At 50.1% G+C, this 18,249-nt stretch overlaps 1 protein-coding gene across 2 annotated transcripts in view; it reads right to left on the bottom strand.

Moving 5' to 3' along the window:
• Positions 1–18,249, bottom strand: part of GALNT14 (polypeptide N-acetylgalactosaminyltransferase 14) — a 186,928-nt gene that overhangs the window by 25,793 nt on the left and 142,886 nt on the right. For both annotated transcript variants that reach the window (XM_081069399.1, XM_081069400.1), the window contains 6 exons: positions 13,476–13,543; positions 11,323–11,388; positions 11,040–11,161; positions 3,992–4,079; positions 3,149–3,233; positions 1,908–2,011 (listed from right to left, as the gene is read on the bottom strand). In XM_081069399.1, the coding sequence (XP_080925525.1) occupies positions 1,908–2,011; positions 3,149–3,233; positions 3,992–4,079; positions 11,040–11,161; positions 11,323–11,388; positions 13,476–13,543 (533 nt within the window). The remainder of the gene's footprint in view (positions 1–1,907; positions 2,012–3,148; positions 3,234–3,991; positions 4,080–11,039; positions 11,162–11,322; positions 11,389–13,475; positions 13,544–18,249) is intronic.

Here is an 18,249-nt window from a genome sequence, read left to right as displayed (position 1 = left end):
GGTGCTGTGATCATCACGACATCTGACTGGCTTTGCCCGGAAAAAGGGAAATCTTATCCTCATTGAGAACTCCAAGAACGTACCTGGTGCCAAGTCCTCCTAGGGTGGTGCAGGCAGACCTGACCTCAAACCCACACCAAAGACCCCTTCCCGGTCCAGGACTGGGTCCAGGAAGGGGGAGTCAGTGTGGTCCATGGGTGTTGGAGTTTTTTGCTTTGTTTGCAGAGCTTCTAATCCAGCCCCATATGTCCGGAGACAGACTTCCGTGATAGATTTCTCTACACTGCCCAGTTTGGGAGAACAGATGCTGTGGGTCAGGCCAGCGGCCATAAATTTCCGGGAAATAACTCTTAGTGATGGAGGAAGAATCCATAAAACACTCCTGAGGCAGGGACAGGAGAAAACAATGGCAGAGGACAATGCATGGGATTACTGCTAAAGCAGGATGAGACCCATGCATCATTCTTCTGGCCACACACGCTCCCTGGTTCCAAGAGGGCACAGGGCCCTGACACTCTGGGACTCTTCCCCTTTCTTGACTGTGGCGTCTTCCAGAGTTTCACTGAAGCCTCTTTTGTGGCAGGTACTATGTTAAGCACAGGAGACCGATGTGAGTAAAACAGACCCAAACTGCAGCTAACACTCTAGTCATTTCTGAGGTCTCACCTGCTGGAAGGACGGAAGGAAAGCTAACGTCTCTTGTGCTTATAGGATGCCGGGACTTTAACAGACTCAACTGAATGGATTTTCCCAACGACCCATATTACGCTTTTTAAAATTAGTTTCAGGGGTACAAAACCACATAATGATTAGACATTTACATGCTTCATAAAGTGACAACCCCACCAAGTCTACTACCCCTCTGATATCACACCTAGCTATTATAATACCATGGACTCTATTCCCTATGCTGTACTTTACATCCCATGACACATATATATATGTATATATGTAAATGTGTATAAATATATATTTGGCATTCACTATTATTTTACATTAGTTTCAGATGGTTAGGCATTTATATCATCTATGAAGTGATACCCCTACAAGTCCAGTATCCATCTGACAGCCTACATACTCTTTACAACATAATTGATTATATTCCCCATCCTGTATTTGACATTTCCGTGACTATTTTGTGACTACCAATTTGTACTTCCTAATCCCTTCACCTTACTCACCCATCTCCTTAACCCCCCTCCCATCTACCAATCATCAGTTTGTTCTCTGTATTTATGACCCACGTTACGCTTTTAAGACACAAGGAAACTGGAGGGTCGCTCACTGTTGTCAGCCAGATGGAATGAGTCTCTCTGAATGCTCTTTCTGCAAACCGTAGCCTTACACCACGGCGGCCGCACCTGGCCCCTCTGTCTGTACAGTTTCGAAACTTGTTACCTAGCCACTTCCACCTCCACCCTTTTCTCTGCACTAAAAGATAAGGGCAAGACGCCCCCAGGGTGTCTGTAGCAGTCACCCGCAGACCCCCCTCATTAACCCAGTGCTGAGTGCTATATGCACAGAGCAGCCAGCAGATGTGATCCAGATGTTACCAGTGTCACAGTTAATCCTGCTCTTCACTCTCTTTATCCCCAGTCTCATTGCAACTCCAAATCTCCAAGTTCAGTGCTCCTAGCTCGCGCCTGCCCCTGGCCCTTGGACTTCCTGGCTTTCATATCTCAACTTCCCCCTAAGAGGACTGCCTGTCCTCAGCATCCACTTGGTCCCATGGAGCAATTCCCTGGTTGCCTCCATCCTCCCAGCAACCGGTCCTCTGGGGTCCCCACAGCCTTACCCGGAAGCAGTGACTTAGTCCCACTCTCTGGCCCTCTCCGCAGGTAGGTACCTGTGGTCCAAGGACACAGAGACCCCCACCTCAGCCCCAGGAGGCAGCGACAGTAACTTACCAAAGTTCTCCCCACCCCAGATGTCCATGTCCACGTCATATTTCCCCAGGTAATCAAACCAGGACTTGTCCATCACGAAGAGCCCTCCAGCTATGATTGGAGTCCTGCGTGTTTGGAAGAGGGAGGATCGGTTATGGGAGGGGGACCACTGTCACATTCTTTAGCCCTGGTGGTCCAGAACTCAAGGCCATTTTCTTACCACTTCTGTTCCTCTTCAGAAAGGCCAATACATTTTCCAACTTACCTAAAACACAAACATGCTCCAGGGTTTTTCCCTTTGATTGTAAATCCCCTGCCCTTGAAGACAGGCTAATTCACTCACTAGCACACCTTTGTGGGGGGCTCAGAACCCCGGCTGCTCTGAGGGCCTGGGGAGCTTGTGCTGGCCTCCCCCACAGGCCCTGCCAGCACGGCTTTCTTGGGAGCTCACTATTGGGAGCAGGGGCAGTGGGCCACTGACCAGGCAGAGAACAAGGGCTGAAGCAGCACGTGTTAACAGCACATCCATGTTTTGAGACGGGGCTCTCTCTCCCCTTTTCCTCCCTTTACCTCTCTGTTATGGGTTGAGTTATGTCCCCCTACAAGATGTAGGGGTCCTAACCCCAGGACCTCAGGATGTGACCTTTTTTACAGAGGGTCTTTACAGAGGTAATCAAGTTAAAATGAAGTCATCAGGGTGGTCACAACGGGAGTGAAAGAGAGAATGTAGATCAGGACAAAGCCATCTATAGCCTGGCAAAAGCAGCCCAGAAATGATACCATCGTCACGTTCTTACACAGAACGGGGCAGGTGTGTTTGTTACTAAGTAGCATCGCCATGCCTTGATATCAGCCTCCACTTACGTCAATGGCTGCCTCAAGCTGCCTGGGCTATTTCCTGACACTCAAGACCTGGGGGCTCTGCTCCTAGCCCTAAGGAACCATCTTCTTTCTGGTCAGAGGTTCAAACGGGACCTTCCAATGTTTAGCAGAAAAAGTACATCATGACATGTGCGTGGGTGGACAATACTGGGCAATTCCTCAGTGCAGGTCTCCACCAGGCCCCTACCCCTCAGGAGAAGTCTCCATGAGGACAGAAACCTCCTAAAATGAGAGTAAAAGTGGCACTAGCCTGGCACAGGGCTCTCTTGGTCTCTGTCCAACCTTTTGGGCATGTAATGGGGCACGCCTCTCTACACCATGTGACAGCGGGAAGGACCAAGTGGATCAAAGCTGCCCACCCCACTCCTGCCCTGACTTACCTAATGGGCTCAGCGGGGTCCAGGCGCCGAGCCTTCTGATCGGGGGAGAGCTGCTCCCATTGGAAGTGAAGGCTCCAGTCAAACCCTAAAACATAGCACACACGCCGTTGCTTTGGCCTCTCACATGTACCTGCAGAGCTTGCTCATTCTATCCCTTTTTAGAAGTTCATGACACGTTCATTCTGTCCCTTTTCTAGAAGTTTCCCATGGAAATTGTTCCAGGGACAAGTCTCACCCAGGCTGGTCAGCAACGGAGCGCCTTGCCTGATTACCCTTGCACAGCTCCTTCTTTTCCTCTACCCTCTACTGTATGGCTGAGCCCTGTCTGCTGGGTGCAGTGAGGAATAAAGGGTAGAGGATAAAGAGTGTAGGTGACAGAGCCCAGGGAAGACAAGACGGACAGTTATGGGATGTGACCCTTGGCCAGGAGCCGTGGACAGTGTCAGCAGGTTTGCGAGGGGCTGAATGACCTGCAATTGGTCTTGGGGTGGGGATGTGTCCAGCACGAGGTCTGGACAGAGAGCTGTGGTGGGCCTCCAGGACAGCGTGGTGCTCACAGAGGTTCCAGAACAAATCAGGACCCAGGCAGCCAGGGGGCCTCGCTTCCCTCCCAGTCGCAGGCCCTGGAGTGAACGCTGTGCTGGAGCCAGAGCTCCGGGGGCTGGGAATGACCTGCTCACTCCCCCGGCCCTCGCATTCCCAGTGGTAAGGGCCCCACTGGAGCTGCTAACATTCCGGGATGCAGACAAACCACTAGGAGACTCTCCCTCCCGTTCTCCCTGGACATCCATGAGTAGGAGAGAAAGGAAGTCCTCGCGGGGAGAAGGCGTCAGCCCCACTCACCCCCTCGGAGCTCCGAGGCAGACTCGATGTAGTTGAAGGTGTCCAGGTGGATGATGTCAATCACAGGGCACACGACCCGTGTGTAGTCCTGTCAGACAACAGACCTGCACTCAGTCTGCCGTGTCACAGCGCCACGCAGGGAACCGGGGGCTTAGCAGGGCCTCCCCCTGGGAGTGCCAGAGACTGGCTTGGCGGCCTTGACCAAGCACTCTCCTCCCTGTGTCTCAATCTTCTCATCAGTAACCTGGGACCTCTCTAGTTCCAACGCCTAAAATGCTAAGAGCCTCTCCCTGACTCCCAGGCGCCTTCCCGGCCACAGTGGCCATCTAAGCATGGTGGAGACATGGTGTGGTTCCCTGGAGAGTGTGAAAGGGGACAACAGGAAGCAGGGGATTCAGAAGGCCTTCACCATCAGGGGGCTCGCGGAGGCAGAGGACACAGTCATATGGGAAGGGGACCTCAAGCCTGAAAATGCCACACACTCACAGTGGGGTCCTCTTGGAATTTCTGAATTCTTTCATCCTCTGCCTATGTTTATAGGCAAACTGATGAATAGCCTGTCCAGAGATTCCTAACTTCAGATGTTATCTGTGATACTCACACATCTGTACCTCCAGCCCTGACTTTCCTCAGATCGAGGATGCCAGTAGCCGCCTCTATGGCGATGTCACACAGCCTTTCAGTGGTGGCTTTATCACCATCTCCCCCAAATGCTCCCTCCCTTTGGTTCCCAATTTCTGTTACTAGAACCATCGCATCTCCCCCTTCCTCCCCAGCACTAAATTAAGATGCTTTATCACTGCCCATCAACCGGATCAACCCCCCTGATTTCAGCGCTAAAACTGCTTTTGTGAATGAATCCTGCATCTCCTTTATCCCCTCGCACCTGGCGTTACTGCAATGGCCTCCTAGCCCCTCCAGCCCTCAGGTCACCCTTTCCCTTTTATTCTACAGGTGGCTGATGAAGTTGTCTTTCCAATGTGCAAATCTCAGCCTGCAGCTTACCAGCGAAAGACTTGAATTGTTGGAAGATAAGGTTCAAACTCCTTAGTCTGGCCTCCAAGACCATAAAAAAACAGGGGTGTATTTAGCTTTCCAGCCTCCTTGCTTGCTACTTCCCCCAGGCCACCCTGTCCACAGGCATCCAAGTAATCCAGGGACATTTTCAAAATCTGCAAACTTACTAGTTCCTGGGGGCCGCCAAGGCATTGTATATCTTTTTTAAATGTTCTCTAATTCTAAGCAAACACCCCTATACCTGGTGTGCAGGAAGGGAAACTGGCCCCTGTGGGCAGCGTGAACTGTGACCGCGGAGAGTCGATAGCTAAATGGAATCCAGCAGCCAGGGAGAACAGGCAAGACCACTTCTCCAATCCTCTGTACCCACCACCCCTGTCTGGCACAGGCGGGAACCTGTTTCTCCTTGGAGCCATGTAATTTCCTGGTTCACTCTCTCCCCCAGATGAGGCTGTCTTCTTATTTAAAGCTCAGATCCAGTGAATGCCTGCTTTTACGTTCATGGATTTAATTTGGCCCTCAGCCTCCATGTGTGACTCATGCTGACAGTGACAAGGTGCCCCTAAAGCCAGTTGGCCCATGTGGAAAGAAATGCTCATTTGCGATGCACTGCTTCCACCTCTGGGACGTGGACAGATGCTTCCTTCACGGTCAACATGGCATCTGCCCAGCTGCCACAGTTCTCCGGGGCTCCTATCGGGCCACTGTCACCATACACCTGTGTGTGTACACACGCTACATACACACACACACACACACACACACACACACACACACACACATAGCCACCCACACTGGTATCTACAGATGGACACACCCTCAAAGACATTCTCGTGACTTGAATTCTGAAATGTTCTCAGCAGTTCAGAGACTGACCTTCTGTGGGCCTGGTAAAGCCCTCGTTTTGCCTTTGCTTCCTGAGTATTTGGGCCTCTGCAGCTTCACTAAGTCCTACACAGACCTTGTTCAGTAAAGGATTCACCCTACCCAAAGCTATGTTTGGCCGTTGCCCAGCTCCTTCGAAGTAAACGGCTAACCCTTTGGAATGTCCTGCCTGTAAGAATGTCCCTGTTTACCTGGGAACCTTGGGCTACACCAGAAAGTTTATGCTCACAATGGAATTTAGGGTATGGGCCTTGGCCGTGTGGTGCCAATCCAAGATGATCTCTGGAGGAGTATGGACATCATAGAGATGATTAGCCACGCCTATGTGACCGACCCCCAATAAAAATCCTGGACACCGAGGCTCAGGGGGGCTTCCCTGTTTTGCAATACTCTATGTGTGTTGCCACACATCCTTGCTAGAACAAGTAAGTGCTATCCATACAACACCACTGGGAGAGGATAGCTGGAATCTCACGCCTGGAACTCTCCCTGTGCACTTTTTCCTGTGGCTGATTTTAATCCGTATTCTTTTGCTATAATAAACGGTAACGATGAGTGTAACAGCTTTAAGTTTCGAGTATTTCTAGTTAATTACTGAACCTGAGGATGGTCTTGGGGACCCCCAAACTTCAATTCTGTGTTGTAAAAATCTATTTTCAATATTTGGAAACAAAATGAAAACTAAAATGCTGGTTGCTTACCTCATCCATAGGTTTCCCCAGAAGCCACAAATGGGCTCTCTGCCTCCAGACCTGTGACAGGCTGTGGTACACTCTCCCTATACTTTCTGAGGGTTTCTGTCCTTCTGTTATTCCAGTCACAACTCAGTGACAGCATCTTCTTGGAGTCACGGAGGCCAGATAGGCAGTGAGGGCTGTTTGGGGCTAAGGGCTGTGTAGAGCCATAACCTTGAGAAGGGGCTGCAGGAGACTTTCTAAATGACCCATCCAAGCTAGAACACAATCTCTCTGAGTAACCCTGGGAATGGGGGGTCAGTATCTGCTCCATCGTTGTATCCCTTAGCCCCAGCCCAGAGTTAGTGGGCAGCAGGTGTGCAGTCGGCATTGGCTAAAAGAGGCCATCTATTAACTCCCCCTGAGGACACCGTGTCAATGGCTGGCAACAAAGCAGGTGTATTAATTACAGCTCAGCAAGATGGCCTCTCCCCCTGTAGGCTCAGGAATGGAGGGACTCTCCATAAAGATAGGCAGACCTGTCACAGGTCCCTAACTATATGCCCCAGGAGGCTGTATTTTTAAGGCTAGGTCCGCAGGTCGGTCTGGCAGGCAGCTGGGGGAATCCCTAGCAGACTTCCTCTTCTCCCCTCCCCCACACAAATCCAAACCCAAACTGCACACCCCCACTCTCTCCCCACTGGGAGCCAATGGCCATCAATCACCCCTGCAGTCATACCTCTCATTTCTCCACCCATTCACATACTGAAAACCACTTATGAATGGGCAATCAAAAAACTCCTAGAGACTAGCATTCACTCACTTCGTCAACTGGCATTACTGAACACCTACTGTGGTGTAGGAATTGTGGCAGCTACAGAGATGAGTAAGACCTCACAGTCTAGGGAAGGTGGTAAACAGGAGAGGAGAGTTTTATGAAGGATACTCTAAGCTAGCCTGGAGCGAGGTGTCCGGGGGTACAGGAGGGGACCTCAAGGAAGTGACGCTGTAGTAGGAGACCTGGGTTTCTATTCTGGTTCTGCCATCTAGAATACGTTGAGCTTAAGCAAATCAGCACACACTGAGGAAGTCTGTTTCTTCATCGATGAAGTGAGAACAAATTAGTATTTGCAAAACTATTCTGCCTTCCTAACAGGGCCCTTGGAAGGAACAAGAGAGGAAAGCATATGAAAGGCCTTTGAAGCATATGTAAGCCATTATTTATATCAATTTACCAAATGCTACAGAGATTGAAATTTCTTAAAATCTTTTTTTTCTAGTAAAGAAATATGTAGATGAGGGGGATAAAAAAGAAGCCTGCATAAAAAAAAAAAAAAAAAAGCTTAACGTGGTGCTTGTTTCAAGTATCATCATGTAATTGAAGGGGAAAGAAGGGAAATTGAGGAGATTTTCCATGTGGGAAATATCAGCCGGGGACAGCTTCTGACAGCTCAAGCCCAGCCTCTTTCTTATCTCTTTCTATTTTTGAAAATCCCCAACCCGAATTACAGTTTAAAATTTCCACTTCCCCTCAGAAGATCAAATCCTGTTTTACTCTGAGATGAGACACATACAAAGACACTTGGAAACACAGGCGGACACTGGCTCACACTCCTTATCCTGACAGGGATGTCTCGGTGACCCTTTAGTCACCAAGAGACCGGGTCTGGTGACAACCTCTGTAGGGGCAGAGTGGAACTCTGTCTGACCAGCACTCTGCTCTGAAAGCTTTAGGTCAGACAGCGGATGGGGATGGGGAGCTTGGCCTGCGAAGCTGAGCTCAATCTTGGGAATGAATGGCTCCCAGAGAAGGAGTCCTGGGCTGGGCGGCAGGCAGTGCTCACAGGCAGGAAGGAAGAAATGAAGGCTTCCCCCGACTTGCAGGTAAGGCTGGCCACTGATGCAGAAACAAGAACATTTTTCAGAGGGGGCTTCTGAGATGGACTCCAAGGCCGGGAATGGAAAGGGCCTGGCAGGTTCATTAAGGCTGTCTGAGGACAGCAAAGCCCTCTTCACACATCCTACAGGGACACATAGATCAGCCTGCAGGTTCCTATAGGTCAAACACTGAATTACCTCATGACCCAGCAATTCCACCCCTTGGTATATACCCCAAAGAATTGGAAGCAGGCCCTCAAACAACTTGTACATGAATGTTTGTAGCAACACTATTCACAATAGTAAAAAGGTGGAAACGCAAATGCCCATCAGCAGATGACTAGATAAATAAAATGTGGTCTATACTGTGATGCTGTGATATAATAAGAAATATATATTTAACTTTTGTTCCTGGTTCCTGGAACAGAGCTACTGAAACCCTCGTCATTTCCTGAGTGAATGGGGTCAGAGGAGCATTTTTTTTTCGTTATTCCTAACCCCTTTCACTTACCGGAGTTTATGCTAATGAGGGACTCTTGGAGCACAGGGGCTGGTTGTCAAAGGAACCACACAGTGATTAGAGGGCTAGAAGCTTCACCCCCAACCTCTGCCTCCCTCACCTCCCCCTACAAGCTCCCCTAACCCCACTGCAGGGAGAAGAGAGACATTGGAGATAGAATTCAGTCACCAGTGGCCAATGTTTAATCAACTGTGCCTGCGTAGTAAGTCACCCCTGCAGTCACACCTCTATAACACCCCTGAACACAGGGGAGTGCTTCCAGGTTGATGAACTAAGCAGGGTGTGTGCCTAAGATGGGATCTCCCCCACTTACAATGCTACCCAAAATCGGTGCTCAGTAAATGTCTGTCAATTGACAGACAGGAAGTGAGCTGGCTTTCCTCCTATTGCACTTTGCATCTGGTTTCCTATTATTATTTCTGAACACTGAGCATCTTCTCTACAACAGGCAGGATGACCACACAGAGACTGGTGCCCCCAATGGATTGTAGTCTGTTAGGGGAGATAGAGAACTAAACCCAGAAAAAGGAACTGCAAGGCCAAGTGGGCAATTCTTGCCAAGAGTGATCCCAGCTATCCAGGCAATCAGGAAAGGCTTCCTGGAAGAGAGGAGATGTTGGCAAGCCCCTGAAGAGCAGGGGAGTTTGCAGAGAGAAGGGAAAGGGCAACCAGGGAAGGAAGCGCTTGGTCAGAGACGGAGCAGTGGGAATGTGGGGCATGTTCAGGGAAAAGGAGCAGCCGTCTCTCAGCTGAGACTGAGGAGGTGGCACGCTGTGGCTGCAGACTGAGCCCAGAGGGAGGGGAGGATTTGGAAGGGCCTCCAGAGCCAGGCAAAACCCCTCAAATTAGTGGTTTGTTCATAACCTATTCCTCAATCCAGACCTTTTGCCTGGTTTATGTCAAAAAAAGGGGCGAGGGGATTTTTCTAAACAGCACTCAGTATATGAGCTTTGCCTACTTCACTGAAAGAAGCAGTCATGAGATGGGTTCTCACATCTCGGCCCACATGTGAGAACTTTGTAAACCCGCCGAGGTTCTCTCATGGGAATGAATACAGTTGGTAAGGATTTCCTAGCCCTCCCTGGGCAGTCTACACATTCCAGTTCTTTCATCCTCTCAACACCATCATTTCTCAGGTAGGGGTCAGTAGCTACCACGAAGAGTGGAAAGAAATAACTGAGCACAAAGAAGAAGGTGTTGAGGCAACAGTGAGGGTTCTGGTATTGGTGGGATCAGCTAGGGAATATCAGCCCAAGTTACATAATTCCCCCCAAGACTGTGTCCTCATCTGTGAAATGGGTCTGTGAAAACTACCCAACCTCATACTGCACAGAACAGCCGTAGGAGTCAAGAACTCAGGGAGGAAATGAACAGCACAAATGCTAATCATTGACGCTGTCACCTACAACATATGGGACCTTCTGTAGATCAGGGTAAGGTGGGGATCAGAGGATTTTCGGGAATATAAAATAATGACGGGAATTTTTTTAAAATTTTTTTTTTCATTTTTAAGAGAAATAACTGAGACCTGGAGAGAGGAAACGTACAGAATTCTAGAGTAATTTAAGGGCAGAGGCAAAGAATTTGTATCTCAGCATCTAACCTACTTGCTTTGGCCATTGGGTGAGGGAGACATGTAGGTGGAGGTAAGTCCCACAGACTGGGTGACAAGGCCTGGTTAATTCTGCTGCCTTCTTTTCACAGAAGGCACACATCAGGGCTCCCTTTCTGGAAGCTTCTATTGTCTGGGAGAAATAGTTCTGGCCAGTTAGTTCTCTTTCCCGGGAAGCTGTGTGTGACATGTCCCAGCTGCTGGCAGCCTTGCCCGGAGGCCTGCCGTGGGTGACAGTGTGATACAAAGAATAGGCCCTGGGCCTTGCTCTACAACTGCCTGCTGCTGTGTATCCCTGGGAAGGCTGCTCTACCTCAGTTTTCCCATCTATAAGATAGGGACGCCAATCTGTCCCATCCACCTCCCAGAGGAACTGGGGGCCTCTGTGAAGCACTGAGCTTGAGAGCGCCTGGGGAGGGTGGGGGCATGGGATGCCGCTGCTCCGCAGTTGGCCTCGCTCACCTCTTTGACCCTGTGTAGCAGCGGCTGGAGCCAGTCCCTGTTCACCTCGCAGTGGCTGTCAAGGAAAGTCAGAGTGGTGCCCTGGGCAACATCAGCACCCCGGATCCGAGACCGGACAAGACCTGCAGTGGGGAAAAATGGCAAGCGGGTGCCCCTGTCGCTCCATCCTCCAGCAAGCCCATGGTGGAGTCACACAACACTCCCTGCACACCCCCAAACATGCATACATACAATACCAGTCCCCCCTCACACCCCCAGGTCCAGCCTAGCTGCACAGACCTACCTTGCCGCTGGTTATTGCGTAAGCATTTCACCTTGGGCAACTTGATGAGCTCTTTGCAGTCACCAGCTGCAAAGACAAAAGCTTATGTGAAGTGAGCACCTGGGGATGGAGGTGAAGAGTAGGTAAGGCAGCCCTGTCCCCACCCCTGACTGCAGAGCCCTGTCCTAACTCCAGGTTGCTTGTGACCTTTGGAAGGGTCAGGCTAAACATGGCTGTCAGTATACAACGTGGCCCCATCTGTGCAAAATGGCTCAAAGGGGCCTCTTTGAAGCAGGTCCGTCACACAGTGGTACTTGCTAGAAAATACTTCCAGATGGGAATTCTTGGCATTGTCACCTGGGGACATCTCTCCTTTTCTACACAACATTCAAAGCATGAGATAAGAGTCTTATCCATTTTAGTGGGGTCTGGTAAAAACTGCTGGGAGGCGGGAGAATGGACGAGATGAATTTTGGAGCTTCCTTTCCGAGCATGGACTGTTAATACAGAAGACCCTATTTGTGAAGGGTTCCATCCAGAGTGTCTGCATCACACGCAGCTAGTCCTGCTCTCCATCACACAGGGAAATGTGCCAGGATGGACATGGGGCCCTGTTTTGGACAGTTGCCCAGGGTCGTCCTCTAGCCAGCCTGCTGCCCCCGCTCTTCTTTGGCTCACCATCTGTTGGCTCTAAACTCCATATCATGACCCCACCATTTTGGCTTCATCGCTTTACCAACCTTAGCCTCTCTGCTTGGCTCTGGACTCTACAGAGTAACAGAAAAGATTCACAGAGGCTTTCTCGGGGCCAAGAGCTGTTCTAAGCATTTTGAATATGTTCACATAGTTAAATCCTGATGTTATATAAACCATATCTATCATTATTATTATCTCTATTTTATAGTCAAGGAAACCAAAGCACATCAAGGTTAATGATTTGCCCAAGGCACTTAACTAGTAAGAGTAAGTGACAGGTCTAGGATTTGAAGCCAAGCAGTCTGGCTCCAGAGTCTCTGCGCTAACCAGCAGGCCACTCGGCTTCTAAATGAACCTGGCAGCATTCCCTTCTCCAGTCTCAGTGCCAGCCAGCTCCCAGCAGGACGAGTGCCTCCCTGCCTCCAACCCCTTCCCCACTAGGGAAGAGAGATCAGATCACTGAGTTTCAGTACTCAGAGTCCGATCTTATTACCCTGGACCTGGGGCACCACCCAGGCATTACTTCCAAGGTTCTGAGGCTGTGCCACAAATGTGAGTTTCCAATCTTCCTACAGCAGAGCCCAATGTGGTAGTGGCTCCTCTGTGCAGCCTCCAGCATCAGCACTGGTGGGGACAGACTTGGAGTTGTCCCCAGTGGCCCTTGCCTGCTTCCCCTGGTTCGTCACTGAGAAGCAGAGCCTTGTCTGGGTGTGGCTGACTACCTGGTACTGCACCTGGTTGCTGGGCGGATTCTCAGAAGAGGTGTCGGTACTATTAATACTTGAAGTCTAACGATGCGTCTACAATTATTGTACCTGTCAAACTGAACACACAGATGTCTGAAAACGCTTGCGTGCTTTTCTTGGGGAAAGTGGATTTGGAGGGTGAATGGGGGTGGGACCCAGGTTCTTTGATAGGATAAAGATGAGTGGGTTGCGGGCTTGGAAGGCAGCTGCTCATTGTGTCACGGGTAGGTGATGAGATGTCCCACCAGGGATCCCAAAGACAGAGCCCACCCACTTCTCCCATGGTTAGCTTCAGCCTAGGTTAGCAGATTATCACAGCATCCCAGCCAAGAATCTCTAGTGATGTAATTGCTTTTGGGCTCTGGGTCCCAGGGTCAATCCTTTGATAGTTCAGTTCCTTTCCCATGTCCAGGAAGCTAGGTTAGGAGTCAGTGACACACACGCACGTGCACACCCATGCATGCACACACATACACACACCAACCCAGTCAAGAATCTACTAAATTCACCTGCGTAGGTCCTTAAAGACTCACAGGAGAGAACTCAAGAAATTGTTTTAAAAAGGTAAAGTTTATTTCCTTCTTTAGCCCCACATGGACACTCCAAATCTCCATTTCTGCTACAAACCTAGGCTTTCCTCCATCCCAGAGAACCATGGGCTCGCCTCTGCCTGTTACCCAGGAGCTGGAACAGACATTTCTGTCTACAGAGCAACAGAGCGATGTTACTTACGGTCATTGCTGAAGTCATCCACTAATATAATTTCCTGGATCAGGTTCATAGGGGTGCGGTTCAATACGCTGTGAGGTAGAAAGAGGAAAGACCATTATGACTTCTAATGGCAAATACAGGTATTAAGTCGAGTATTAAATGGACACCATTGCATCAGAGGAATGAAAACTGAGCGGCCAAAGGGCTTGTCCAGTCACGCTGCCACTTGTGAGCCACTGCCATCGAACTCTGCTTTCTCTTAGTGAATGCCACCACTGCCCACCTAGCACCCAGACAGAAATACAGGAGTCACCCTCAATGGCCCTCCCTTGCCCTGAAACCCCACACCAAGTCAGTGACCGAGACTGGGCGGTTGAACGTGAAAATGTCTCTCAAATCGCTTTCACCTCATACCTACTCCAGCCTCTTGTTTGGTTTATTACAGTAGCCTCAGGCTGCCCAGGCAGACCTCCGGTGGCCTCCAGAGGGACCTTTCAGAAGCACAGATCTGGTCTGTGTGACTCTCCTCATGGATGTAAATAAATACTTTGACAAAACCCCCGTCAGTGGCTTCCCACTCCCTACACCCCAAACCTCAGCATGCTCTTCAAGGCTTTTCACAACCTGGAGCCAGCCTCCCGTTGCCAGCCTCTTCACAGCCAGGGCCATTATCTGGAGACATCCCGCTCATTCATAACCAAGAGTCTGTTCCCCTACTGCCACCACGGCTGAAAATGCCTGTCCTCTGCCACCAGGACCAGTTCAAATGTCACTTCCTCTGTAACAGCTTTTCAATCCACTTAGTGAGAATTAATTGCTTCCTCCTCTGGGATCCCTCAGCAGTGTGTACCCGAAGCTTCCTGCGGCTTTCTCTGCTGCGTGACTCCGAGGGTGGCTCTTGCCGGCTCCTCTAGATGCTCACCTCCCCAGATGCAGGTGCTCACCTTGCCAAGTCACCTCTGTATTGCCAGAGTCCAGCACAGCGCCCTGGCCCATCACCACCCCCTCCAGGGATATTTAGCACACACCTACTACGTGCTTGGCACTGGGTGTATGATAAAGATACCAGCTCTGCCTTCCAGAAGCTTGTGGTCTAGCAGCTACTTACTACGAAGTGTCATCTTGGGCAAGTTACTTTACTGCTCCATGCGTGGGGATAATAACAGCAGCACACACTTGACACGGCTGTTGGGAGAATTAAAGGTGAAAACGTATCTAACGCATTCAATAGGAGGTCTGGCACTAAATGACTGGAGCGTAGTAGCAATTACAGTAGTACCTGAGTTTTCAAACGTCTCCGTTGACAAACATTTCGGTTTACAAACGCTGTAAATTTTATGGATCTATGGTATCATTAGATAGTAAAATTCATGCTAAGTTTGCAGTTTTAGGGGTTGATTTTAAAAGGTCTGGAACGGGCTAACCCATTTTGCATTACTTTCTACGGGGAAACCGTGCCTTGGGTTTTTGAATGTCTCAGAACTCTAACGGTCTTCCGGAACGGATTCCGTTCAAAAACCGAGGTACCACTGTATTACTATTTCGTGCATCATTAATGATTTCTGAATTGACTTCATTTACCCTCCTGTGCCTTGGATCTATATCCCCAGGGCAAGGCTGGGTTTCGGAGTTCACACTGGTGTCAGGCCTGAGTGAGAGGGCTGGATCCCGCTTCTCCTGAATGCCCCCAAACTACGGGGTTCCTCGGAAACATTCCTGGGCCACACTGCCCACCCTGGGATGCCCAGAGCCCCACGTGTAGAGGGGAGGGGGTTCAGATGGTGCTGACGGCGACATTATATGCGTCCCTCCTCTCAGGTGAACCATTCTGAGCCACTTCTGGTGAGCCACCTTTCTCAGCACGTTGCGCACACTCTCTAGGAGCAAAACCTTGCCTGGAGCTACCTTTATTTATGAAGCCTTAATTCTCACCATGGCAACGGGTGTAAGGTGGAGAGAGGAGCCCCAACATCAAGCCCAGTTGTTGGGATGTGGAGACCAGGAGGGGCAGAAAGTGGTGGGAGGAGACCCTCACCGTGATCTTCCTACAGAAAACACACACAAACGCAACAAGCAGCCCTTCAATCAGAAAGGGAGGGGGAGAGGGAGGCAGAAGGAGAGGGGAAAACCTGCTTGAAGAATACCCTCTAATGAGGTTTGATTACGGCTGCAGCTTCTGCTTGTGATTCCCCAAATCCCTGCCGGCTTTTTGAAATTCAAGAGTTCTCTTCTGAGAACATCAAAAGGTAAATCGCGTGTGGCTCTGCGCTGGTTGAACTGAGAGATGATTAGCGAATAAAAAATGTCCAGGGTTTAAAAAAGAAAAGAAAGAAAGAAATCGTCAGCAGGAAGTGCTAATTAGACCATTTCCTGGTAGCACCTGGCTTGTTTTGCTCCTCTAATCAGAGCAATTGGAGTGATGGCGGGGGCTCCTTAAAAGTGGCTCCAGGCTGCAAGGGCCTGAGCTGGGCAGGTACTCTGGGCTCCTGGGGTGATCAGAGAAGTAGAAAGGTCAAGGCCAGCCCAGGAGGCTTGTCTCCCAGGCCCTACCTTCTGCATACTCCATCACCATTCCCCCTACCAAGCCCCGGGTTCCTCAGGTCTCCCTCCTTTGCTCTCACCACTTCTTCCACCAGGATACCTCATTAACCCCTGCACTGCAAAGCCAACCTTCCCTTTGCCCAGGGCTCAGCTTAGCATATGCTTTTTCCTGGGTTCACTCCCCACGCCACCCCACCTCCGCCCACGGCTGTTTCCTTCCACAGCCTCAGCATGGGAGTGAAGGCTCACTTCAGTGGCATATCCAGGTCCCACTCTGCCTGGGAATTATTCTAGAACTGAGTCTCCTATCCACAGCTCACCTCTCTGCCAGAGGAGGATTGTGCAGGCAGTGTCTACACCTTCTGCTTTCTATCCGCTGCCCTAACCAAGGGGCCCACACAGAGCACCCCAGCAGGTGGAGAGCATAGCAGTTTGGGCAGTGAGGGAGGCCAGGGGGCCTCCACCACCTACGAGCTGTGCAATCCTGAACAAGATGCCAGGCCGCCTTCTTTTCCATCTGTAATTACATTTTCCTTGTAAAGGCAGGCGATATTAATACTTGACCTACTTCACAAGCTTTTGTGCGTGTGAAATGAGGAAATGTATTTGAAATTGCTTTGTGAACTCCACGGTGCAATATGCAGGCAGGGTTTGTCAAACGCTCCATAAGTACCAGTTGAATGAAGACCCAAGTTTGGTTGAGGAGCTGAGCCAGGCTGACTTGGTTTGAGGCTCTCTATCTGTTCATCCTCCATTTACCAGCTGGAGAGCTTCAGGAAGTACTGAGCCCTCAGCTTCATAACTTCCTCAGCAGCATGAAAGGCTCTTAGCATCATGCCTGGCACACAGTGGCTGCTCTCAAAATCTGGTTATTGATAATAATGACATTGGTTCCCAAAGTGTGATCCTGGAACCAGTAGCATCAATGTCACCAGGGGACTGGTTAGAAATGCATATTTGGGGGCCCCACTCCAGACTTACTGAGATAGAATATGTGAGGATGATGGATTTAACAAGCCATCAGGGTGATTCTGATGCCTCCTCAAGTTTGAGACTGCATTAGAACACTGCTGCCTATCTGGCTGGAGGTACATCATAACACCTGTGGCCGCCTGTACAGGCGTACTTGGTGCTAGGCACTGCTTTAAGGCCTTTATCTATCGGAACTAATTCGCTCTTCTCCACAATCATGTGAAGGGGTTATTACCATTAGTCCTTGTTTTGCAGAAATGGAAACTGAGGCAGAGAGGTGAAGGAGCTTGCCCAGGGTCACACAGGTAGTAAGGGCAGAGCAGGCAAATCTGGCCTCAGAGTCCAATGTATGAACCACTTTAACCTGAGGAACAGCTCCTCTAAGTCTCGGACTTGACAAAAACGTAACAGTAAAGAGACTCTGGATATAAACGACCAACTGTGCAGACTCCAGAGCCCCCATGGAAGGTGTAGGGCCAAAGGCCGCCCCAAGAGGAAGGGGACAGCCCTGGGATTCACACATACACAGGGGCCCACCGTCACACAAAAGATAAACCATTCTTTGGGGATTGTTTTCTCTTTCCTTTAGTGAGAAAAGTCACCTAATTCATCTACGTTGTGATTCTCTCTCCCGCCCCCCATCACCACCCCATCATGTCTCTGCAGGGCTCTAAGTGCCCCCATGTGCATCTTTCCAGCCTGCAGCCCCCCAGCTAACTCAGGAGCCCAGGGCCAGAGGGCTTGGGCAGATACGGACAGAGAGGTGAAGGCCTGGCCAAGTGCTGTGCAGGAGGGAGGAGAGAAACAGTCCTCTCCAGTTCCTCAAGCATCTTTCCCTTTTGAGAGCCTGGCACAAGGCCGTCAGAATTGTAGAATGTGAAAGACGAAAGATCCTTAGAGAAGATCCTTTCATCAATGGCTAAGTGAGATAGGAAGTGCTCCTCATTCAGTCCCCTCTCCGTGGCTAGTGACTTATTTGTGCAACAGGGTATGGAGTGGAAGGAGATACAGAATCATCCCACAGCAAATGATACCCAGCCATGGAAGTTTCTAGAAGTACTCTTCCTTGCTTCTACCCCTACAATTCACTTCCACCCACCCTGCTGATGATGTAAACATCCATCTGTTCACATGTGGCTCTCGGGCCCCCATTCTGCTGTTTTCCTGCACCACACCTGGGTCGGAGCTGGGGCCTGGCTCACACCGGAAGTTCCTAAGAGGCAGGAAATAGGTCCACACCTCTTTCAGCAAAGCTCCTAGCAGAGGTTGGTATGTAGTCTGG

The sequence above is a fragment of the Rhinolophus hipposideros genome, assembly GCF_964194185.1.
Source record: "Rhinolophus hipposideros genome assembly, chromosome: 12".
Lineage (NCBI taxonomy): Eukaryota > Metazoa > Chordata > Mammalia > Chiroptera > Rhinolophidae > Rhinolophus > Rhinolophus hipposideros.
This window is presented reverse-complemented; position numbering and strand designations above follow the sequence as displayed.